The sequence below is a fragment of the Pezoporus occidentalis genome, unplaced genomic scaffold, assembly GCF_034315485.1.
Source record: "Pezoporus occidentalis ecotype Australia unplaced genomic scaffold, CSIRO_AGI_Poc_V1 ctg16, whole genome shotgun sequence".
NCBI classification, from domain to species: Eukaryota; Metazoa; Chordata; class Aves; order Psittaciformes; family Psittacidae; genus Pezoporus; species Pezoporus occidentalis.
The window spans coordinates 3,832,479-3,842,500 of NW_026913425.1; the positions used below are offsets into that span (position 1 = coordinate 3,832,479).

Here is a 10,022-nt window from a genome sequence, read left to right on the forward strand (position 1 = left end):
TGTTTTTTGTTACAGTAAACTGATGTATGTAAGTACAGTATTCTGATAGTGTGCAGTGAAAGGTTTTCTTAACATGCATTACCTTGATGTAATGATTCTGTACTTGTCCCTTATCTTAGGACCATTTTATTTTGTTTTGAAGTATAACAAATAAATTCGCTTGAAGGATTTTTCCCCGTTTTTAAAGCTGAATTATGTAGTATATCAGAAATGCATTTTCTATATCAAGCTTTGTAACAACTAACTTAATAACTGCAATAGAATGGCAAAATGAATAACAGGAAAAAACAAACTGAAGCATTCTGTTGGTGTTATTTGTGACATAGAATGTCCCATCTTATTTGTCTTTAGTAAACAGGTTAACAGTAAGAGGATTTCTTGCCTCTGAGTCCTAATTTTTTTAAACATCTTGACCTAGCAATGCTGCCATTTGCAGAACTGAAGCATATTCAAAATTCTCATCTTTGTGCTATAGCCTCTCATGTGGTTGAGCCACTTTTTACAGATTTTTAATTGGCTGTATAATAAAGGGATTGGAGAAATCCCATATCCCATCTGGAATAATTAGCAAATATAGAATTCTGACTAAAAACAACCTTTGAACCTTAATCATGGTTGGAGATAGAACTATGTCTTAAGGATAAGTGGGGATAAGGAATGAAAGAGTTCAGAAATTGAGTGAATATATTTGCATTTTCTTTAACAGTGTTCTCTTTTAGTATGTTCTGATGTCTTAAGAGTTTGTTGTTTAGCAAAAAACTTGTGATACATAGTGTATTGTAAAAGCACTGCAGGTAACAGCCTAACTCCTGATTTAGGGCTAAATATTCACCAAATGGTGCTATAAAAAGATGTGGAATTCATGAAAATAATTGTCATGAAATCTTTTTGCTGGCACTTCATTGACATGAGTAATTCAACTAGAACATGTAGCTTATGAAGTATACTATTCATCCTTATTTCAATGATTTATTTAAAAAAAAAAAAAAAGATTGTTTAAAGAAGCTGAATGACTTGACAGTGATCACAGTGAAAGTGAAAAATGAAATCTGGTAGTTGTGACCAGAATGAAACTCGAGGTTCATGAAGCAGAATTGCTCACTAATTCTGGACAGGGCATATAAGGAATGGAATACCGTTAGCACCATTTAAAATATATTTTGTAAAATTTCCTTTGTCCAGAAGAGTTTTGTGTTTCAGATAAATAAGCAATAGTGGAACACTCAGTATTCATAACAGTAACGACCATTTAAGTGTGTTGATTAAACATGATTTTTTAAGTAGTGGCTTCCATTCTCTGTTCACAAGATTCTTCTCCTAGAATATCTAAAGACCATATGTAATGATCACATAAATGACTACTGTCTATTTGAGCCATGGGTTTATTGGAAGAAAATGATGAACAGTGGGAGTCCATATTGAGTTGTGACATGCTAAATTCTGTCCTGAATCATCACTGTCTAGTCATGTTCTGTATGCATCATGAATACTCTCTCTTATTAGATTTGTTTTGAACTGCTTATTAGCTGAATTGAAACAAATTTTATTGAAATATTATTTGCCAAGTCACTGAGATTACTCTTCTTACTGCTCTACTCTTTACATAAAGTACTGCTGATTGTTATTATTATTAGAACTTGATCCTAAGGCTTAAAATAGAAACTTTTTTTTGAGACAAAAATCAATGTTTTGTCAATCTTCCAGCAATTAAGTAAAATCCCAGTAGATGATCAGACAGGATTCCATACTCCTAGATAAGAGCAAATAACACAAATTTCTTACTGAATGGACTTTTTTCTGTTTTTCAGATGGAAACAAAAATGTTAGTACCCAAGTCTTCAAAAAGAAAAAAAAAGCTTCTGTCTCTGTTTTAATAGTCTCAAATGAAGTGTTTTCTTTGAGTAACGACTATTATTAAGTGAAAAATGGGGTTTAGAGGAGTAAATGTAAGTCAGATGTGGTGTTTAGGCTTTGTACAGCATAACTGTACAAAGAAATCTTTCTTACTCGGTGAATTCTCTGAATGCTGAGCTCTGAAAATGAATGCATTTTTCTTTTACAGCAGAGAAAATTTACTTTGCTTCATGAAAGTATTAAAATTGTTTGGGGTTTTTTTGGTTTTTTTTTGCTGATACTGTAAAGGATTAAATATTCATATATTTTAACAGAAAGAAGAAAAAACAGTACAAGATAGAAAACCTCCAAATAAACAAGACGTGTTTCTCTTAGATTTAGATGATTGTAAGTATCTTAATTAAAGGCTAACTTTTCCCATGACATAAATTCAATTCTGTTAATTCAATGAATTTTAAATGTGTGAAACACTGATTCTGTTCATCTATCGTAGCAGCTTCCTGACAAAAAAAAAAAAGCAAGCTTAGACTGTCAACTTATTTTGAAGCACAATTATTACAATAGGTGATTCTGTTTGTTTGGTTTGGACCTGAGAAACGGTTTCAAAATTCAGAATATATTGATATAAAAGATTTATTTTAAAAATTGTTGTATGTTTGGACTTGTTTTTTGTTAAAGTGAGCTTATTTTCTCAGGTGCCAATGGATGTTACTTGCACATCATCTCTGCAATCTGTGAACCATTGTGATACTGTAATAAGATGCTAAAAATCACGATTTTGAAGAACAGTAAAATATAATCTTGGAAGGGTAGGGTAGAGGTGGCACTCGTTTTTGGCTATGCTCTGCAGTGCCATTCTTCATGTGTGCTTCTCTGGGTGCAATACATGTTAGAATTGTGTTAATGTGTACTTTGTACATAACTTGTAAATGAAAATGTGCTGCGTAGTATGGATTAGGCTGAAGGTTGAAATAGAGGAAAAAATCGGAAAGGAGGGCAGAATACTTTTAATGTAAATAACACGTCTATGTATCAGTTTTATTTATATTTTCATTGTTTATTTTGAGTGTTGGTGCTATATGTCTGAAAAAATAATCTGCTATTAAGAAACACATATACAAGGATAAAATAATTGTATCAACACTTAAAACCTTTTTGCACTTAATAAAAATAGCACATTGTCATTTCAAGTATTTTAATTTTTTAAAAAATTAAATATCAATTGCCTTCTTATTTCTAGTCTGTCCTGTGATAACTCCTGTGGCAGCTCCTACAGCAGCTGTTTTGTCCCCAAGTTTAACAGCAGACCTAGAGGGATTAAGTCTGCCAACTTTATCAGTCATTGATGTAAGTAGCTTTTAAAAAATGGGTTGTGTGGATGAATGTGTGAGGAGGTCTTAATTTAAGATTTCACATACTTTTGAAGCAGTCATTAATGATTGGGGTTTAAAATGTTTTCACCTACAAATATCTCGTATGAAATTCTGCTTTATATGCAAGTATGGCAGCTTTTTTTGGTATGTAATAATTATATTCTGAAATGTGGAAAAAAGTATGAATATTGCTTGTCTGATTTGGATGCCTTCAAGGATTTCTAACTTTCTCTTTCAATCTTATATTTTTCTCTCTCTCAAGGGAAACTTTAATTCACAGATTAAGTACCCAAACTGTACAAATGTTTCAAATCATAATAGTTGCTACACTACCCAAATAAACAAGAAAATCACATACGTATTAATCCTCAGCCTGTTTGTTTACCATACGTGCCTCCAATTATGATGTTTTGCTACTTGGAAGTAATTTTTCATGAGTATACAAAGCATAGTCCCTCGGTGCAAATAAAAAGGGTATAGATTTACAATCAGTGGTGTATCAGTATGTGTCATGATTCATTCTGTTAGTGCTTTCTGCTTTGTAGCACTTTCCATTAGGGAATCTCAAAACTGTAGGTATAATTAAGGTTAGCAAAGTCATGGAGGTAGAGGGCATTCCTTTGTTGGGGGAAAGGATAGACTGCATTGTTTTTTGCTTAGGTTTTTTTTAGTCATTTTCTGTTTCCAGTTTAAATTTGCTATTTAATAAGTAATTGCAGTGGTATAACACAGGATACTTACCCTTGTGAAAGTGGATGGGAGTGACCAAAACAAAAATACCAGTGGCATAGGCATTTTTTAGCCTAGCCTTGTTTCTAATGAGGCTGGTATCTAGAACCTACACTGCAACTTTAATAATTGTTGGTAAGGTGCTTTGTGCTGACTTTCGGAGCAGTACTTTTTCAAAATTAAATACGTCTTACATAAATGAACACAAACAATTTGACTTAAGAAATAAAAGATCTTAGCTGATGATTCAGTTTTCCATTTACAGGCTTTTAAATTTGGTGTTGAAAAGGTAAACTCTAAGATTATTTGTTGGGTATTAGCCTTATCTAAGAAAATTGTGATGCAGTTTAAATTTCAAGCAGAGCAGTAACAGTGGACATGCAGTCACTTTGCCTGGTGCATAGTGGTTCACGTGTCACACAGTCTGAAAATGCCAGAAATACTATTCCATGTTACTTTGCAGTGCAGTATGCAGCATTAGGTGGCAAGCCTTTGTTTAACTACAACTGGATTGTTATTCCTGTGATTGCAATCCCACAGTTGCTTCTTTGCCATCCTTTATGGCTTCGATAGTTCAAAACACAGGCAGTTATCTGTTTTCCTGGCACAGGATTAGTTTAAGAATAACTTTGGTGTCTTTGTTTTACTTCAGAATTACCATCTTTGAGGGTAAGGTAAAGATAGCAATTGGTAATGTTGGATGCTTGAGAACACCCCCTGTTTCCCTATTTGACAGTATATGAACACATTCCTCTCCCACATCCATGCTTGTTTTCCTCATGATTGCCACTGTTCATTTGCTAAATTGCTTCTTTCCATTCTAAAGAAGGCAGCTACAATGAAATGGAGGTGTTAGATAGAAAGAGCTAGAAGGTATAGGATGAACAGTGGACAAGTTCTGCATGGAAGGGTTGATTCTACAAAATGCCTCTCTCAGTACTGCCGAGTTCCTGGTAAAACATGTAACTAGCTGGAACATTTCCTCACACTCCCTGCCCTGCGCACAGCCCAGATCACATAAAAACTAATTGTTGCTGCCTGGATAGTATTACATGTTTTGGGCTGTATTTTGTTTTCAGATCTAAGCTCAACTTTCATTGCCATTGATAATAATTGTAGATGTACATGAGGTCTTTTTCTTAGTTTTATGCACCAGGAAGCAACAAATACTAAACACTAAGGTTAAAAACTGGGTTTTTTTCTATTATTTGTTCTGATAATATCCATATAGTGTAAAAAGTCATGTGCAAGTAGATAAATAGCTGTTGTCACATGTCGTTCAGCACCATCAGACATAATTTTCTATAAAATGAAAAAATAAAAACAGCTTTTAGGACTTCATGGGGGAATATCCATCTTAAAATAGTACTTGGAATTTAATCAGTGATGACCAATTCTAAAAATAAGGAGGATAGTTGTCATACTTCAGAAAACTTTTTCTTCCTTCAGTGGGAGAGAAAATGAATTTAACTGTAGGGCACATGCCAAACTAACAGTGAGAAATTAATTTATTACTAGGCAATGGAGAGCATGGAGTAAAAATAGATAAGTACAGTATATGACCCTAATATCAAAGAAATGTAGCAGCCACTTATCTTGGAATATGTCAGGCAGTCTATTATTCAAATCATTCAGGACTGTAATTGAATACAGGTTTTGGAAAACTTAAAACTCCGAATTCATAGCGGCTGAACATTATAGAAAGCATAAATACAAGAATGGTTTTACAGTAATGGTATGGGTCTCTTTAAACCTACAAAACCTAAATATCCCTGAGTAGAAACTACAGTGCACAACCTAATGCTTTGTCCTGTGGCTAATTTGCTTTTATGATTCATGTTTACGTATAGCGCATGTTCCTCTCATATAAATGCACACATGCATATTACGGTCTTTTCCAGGAAAAGATAATTGGTGCATGTAGTCTTTCTTCAGGTGTTTCAACCAAACCAGGTAGCTGAGGTCACCAGGGGCTTCTATAGGCTTTCCAGGATGCACAAGCAAGAAAGTTCAGACCTGAGTGCCTGTGGAAACTCTGCATTTGGAGTCAGCTGAGTTTTAGATGCTTACATTTGCAGGTTTGAAAGCTAGTTAAAGACATGATGCTGTGAAAAATAGGAGGTGAGAGAAAGCTGCAATTGTCAGTGTAAAACTGTTATCTGAAAACACTGAAAATAGGTGTTGTCCAAAGGGGTTATGAAGTGGGAGAAGAGGGAACTGAAAGCAAAACTCATGAATTACATAACGACTGGGAGAGTTATAACCTACCACAGCGAATAATACTTCGAGCAAGAATGCTGAGAGAAGGAAGAGGAGAGCTGTGGTATCAGAGAGAAGCAGAAGAGGGGAGTGATCATCTCTTCCTACCCATCACACAGCTGATGAGAAAAAAAACTAAACCACCTGTTCTTTTCTCATTAGCTTTTTAGATGGTAAAAATGTACAAGTAATTACTCACTTAAATGTGTAAAGCCCTGAATGTGCTCCATATGATAATTAACTAGTAAAAATGACACATACTTTTAAAAATAAAATTAGTGAAAAGGAAATACTGCTTTGGTAGCAAGAAACTTGGTATGATTCACGGTGTTAGTGCAAAGAATTGACAGCTGGATAAGAGCTCTGATGGTAGCAGCAGTTGTATGGGGCAAAAATTGTGTGGAAGTATGGGCTGAGTTGAATAGGTTTTGAGGGAAAAAATTGTTTCCCCTGCACCAAGTAGACGATCATTTGGAGAAAAAGTCAAGGGTGAATAAGAGAAGTTCGTGGTAAAAGCACATAAAAGCAAGAGGGGAAAACTGCTGTTGCAGTGAGGAGGTATTTATAAAAATATTTGATGCAATAATTTAGTGTTATTTATTATTGTGCATATGGAATTATGGTATAATTGTAGAAGTGGTACCGCCTTACTTACTAAGGTTTTATTCAGCATGTTCATTATATTCTCTTGATAGTAATTACCAATGATGGTTTTATTGTTTCCTACTTCTAGCAGTTCCACAGAAACTGTTCAGAAAGTGAAGAGTAAATCGTTTTGTTTCATGTCTTCGACAGAACTGTTGAATGTGATCCACTTCGAGAACTTCTTTAGAGTGGTGATGCATAAAGCAGAAATAATAACTTTTGACAAAAGTCAAGGTCAAGTTGCAGACCTGTCAAACCAGGTGATAAATACATCTAATTTCAAATTGAGCACACTTACAGAATTCCCTGAGAAACAGTAAACATAATGTCCCTCAACATTCAACTAGAGATACTTTCAGTATAGAAAACCTTAAATGGTGTTTTTACCATTTCTAGGTTGTGGGGGTAGTCTTTACAGGGGAAACTTTCCTAACATTTGCGTTGCTTTGTCCATTTAGGCTGTTTCTCATTCCATAGCAAGTGTTAAAACTGACTTTGAAGTGTGTTCTTTTCCTGCATGAAGGATCTCTTCATAGAAGTACTGGGAACACAAAGATTGTGCAATGGATTAATACCATGGCTGTAGTCTGGTGTGCATCTTGCAGGACAAGTTAGCATAAAATGCAAAACCCTGCATTAGAGAAGTGGAGTTCTTCCAAATAGTCACTGGTGTGTGCTCAATGAGTTTTATATTTTCAGAACCTTGTTAGCAGTAATTATTTTATAGCTTAAATACATTTATCATTCATAAAAGCTCTGGTCTGAGTTCTTATTTCAGAAATGGCTGTATCAGAAGAAGCATTAACTTGTTAATAGCATGAAAGAGATGTAGTAGAATTGTTTGCGATAGCAGAGGTCTGTGTGCTTAACTACCATTGATTTTTAAATAACTAGTTTCATATTTCTGTCCCTCTTAGGACACTTCTTCATTTTTTTACTGAGACAAAATATAGTTCTTTTAAATCAGTTTTCTATGTTAGCCACGTCTTCTCTCAGATGCTTTTGTGTTAGGATAACACAAGCTTATGATATCCTTGATATAATTCTATTAATTTTTTGTAGTTTACTGTTTGCCCTCTTGTTTTTCATCTTCCTATAAGAAATCTGTTGTTCTTCTGGTGTTTCATCACTGAAGAGATTTTTCCTATGCAGTGTTTTCATTACACACCTTCTCATGCCCTCCTTTTAAGATTGAAATTGGGAAGGTTTGCTGGGGAGAGGTGGAGGGGGAAGTGTGCAGCAAAACACGCCATGTGTATCCTATCCCTTTACATGCTTGCAACTTGTTTACGTTGTTGACCACACTTGCGTATCGAGATATTTTTAGACTTTTGCGTTGTCTTCTCTGCAGCTTCGTTTTTTAAGATTGTGCTATTTCCATGTGGAACAGTTTGAAGAATTTGCATTGTCTCCATTTTTCCTTACTCTGTGCTGCAGAAGATTTGTAACTAACATAAGCCTTAGTTGAAACCACTTGCTACAGATACCATGTCAGAAGAGTGCCTGGGAAAGTTTGTACCTATGTAGCAAGTGAAAAGGCACAGTCTTAAATTTTAGAGTTAAAAAGCAACTTTATCTTAGAGCCAACAAAAATTCAGCTGTACAGCTAATTAGGTGTGACTGAAGCTTGTGGGAAGGCAGCGTGGTCCAGTGGATACAGAACTGGGTGTTACATATGGAAAATGAATTCTGTTTTTGGCTTACTACTTGCTGCGTGATCTGGAGGGAGTAGCTTAATCTTTTAGTTTTCCATCTGAAAAATGAGGATAATGATGCTTATTCACCTGGGGAAAGAATTTGGAGATCTACAAATGAACGTAGGTGCTCACCAGCAGATATTAACTATTGCCAAGACAGGAGAAGGAATGAAACAAATTAATTTCATTTTTCATGCTTAATTTCATTTCTTTGTGTTCATGTAAGCTTACTGTAGAAGATGGTGTCCTTAAATTGCTAACATAGTATATGCGTTACATCAAAAATTTGAAAGTTATAATGTCCTTTCAGAAGCTGCTTCCACATACTTTTAAAAAATGATACCTTGAAAAAATTAAAACCTGCTATGACATTTTTAAAGTGTCATTTCACCTTTATTCTTTAATTAGGAATTAATTTTTCAGTATTTGTGATATTTGTGTCAAAACCTTAAAAATACCCATCTTACGTTTATTAAAAGCATTAATACTTAACAAGCGCTACATTTAAGAAGAACCTTCAACTTCTTTTCTTCTAAATAAATTAGAGAATTTAATTTGGAAGTTCAAACATAATCTTTCTTCTGAGTCAAAAGCAAGTCTGTGATACAGGGCGCTGGACCAACTCGTGCCCAGTCTGAGAGAGACACTATATTATTAAGAGGGGTTCCCTCCCTATGGCAGGGGGGGTTGCCTGCCCATGGCAGAGGGGTTGGAACTAGGTGATCTTAAGCTCCTTTCCAACCCTAACTGTTCTATTATTCTATGATTAATAGGTATAATCTCATTTATTTAGTTGTTTACTGTGTGGTTTAGTACTAGATATTCTCCAGATTGGGTCTTTTATTTATGCTTTTATATGTAATGTCTACATTATATAATTTATATTTATGTTATAAGTTTTATACTATGTATAATTAGTTAGCAAATTGTGAATTAATTGTATTCTGAATAATTGGGGCTTTGATTAACAGTAATGCTTTTGATTCAATGCTATTTTGCTGTTTTATAATCTTGGGAGTGAAGATTAAACCAATGTTCAAATACTGTGTTTTAAAAGTGCTAAAGTTGCAAAGTAAATTGCAATTACAATATTAAAGTCCAATTTATAAAATAGAACTTAAAGGGGATGGAGGTTTTGCAAAGAGAGAAACTGCTTTAGATAACTAGACTGTGGGGAGACCCTTTATCTTTTTTTGCCTTCTGTTGAAAATCAGTACTGTCCTTAAAACTGATCCAACTTTTTTGATAATTCAATGCTTAGATCTGTGAGAGAATTTAAAGTAGTGCTGTTTTTTATTTTCCAACATGAAAAATACATATATTTTGCTCCTTAAAACAGGCCTGCTGTAAATAGAGTTGGTGCTAGGTATTTAAAAACAAGCGTGTGTAATGCATGATGATGATTCCAAGAGTTATTCTTTAAATATGTAGTGTGGTAATGTGTGTAAAATAGGGTGTGTCTGTA

The 10,022-nt window shown here is 34.4% G+C and overlaps 1 protein-coding gene across 5 annotated transcripts in view; it reads left to right on the forward strand.

The window, feature by feature from the left end:
* Positions 1-10,022, forward strand: part of AP3B1 (adaptor related protein complex 3 subunit beta 1) — a 169,388-nt gene that overhangs the window by 113,220 nt on the left and 46,146 nt on the right. For all 5 annotated transcript variants that reach the window (XM_062612402.1, XM_062612403.1, XM_062612404.1 and 2 more), the window contains 2 exons: positions 2,169-2,241; positions 3,095-3,201. In XM_062612402.1, the coding sequence (XP_062468386.1) occupies positions 2,169-2,241; positions 3,095-3,201 (180 nt within the window). The remainder of the gene's footprint in view (positions 1-2,168; positions 2,242-3,094; positions 3,202-10,022) is intronic.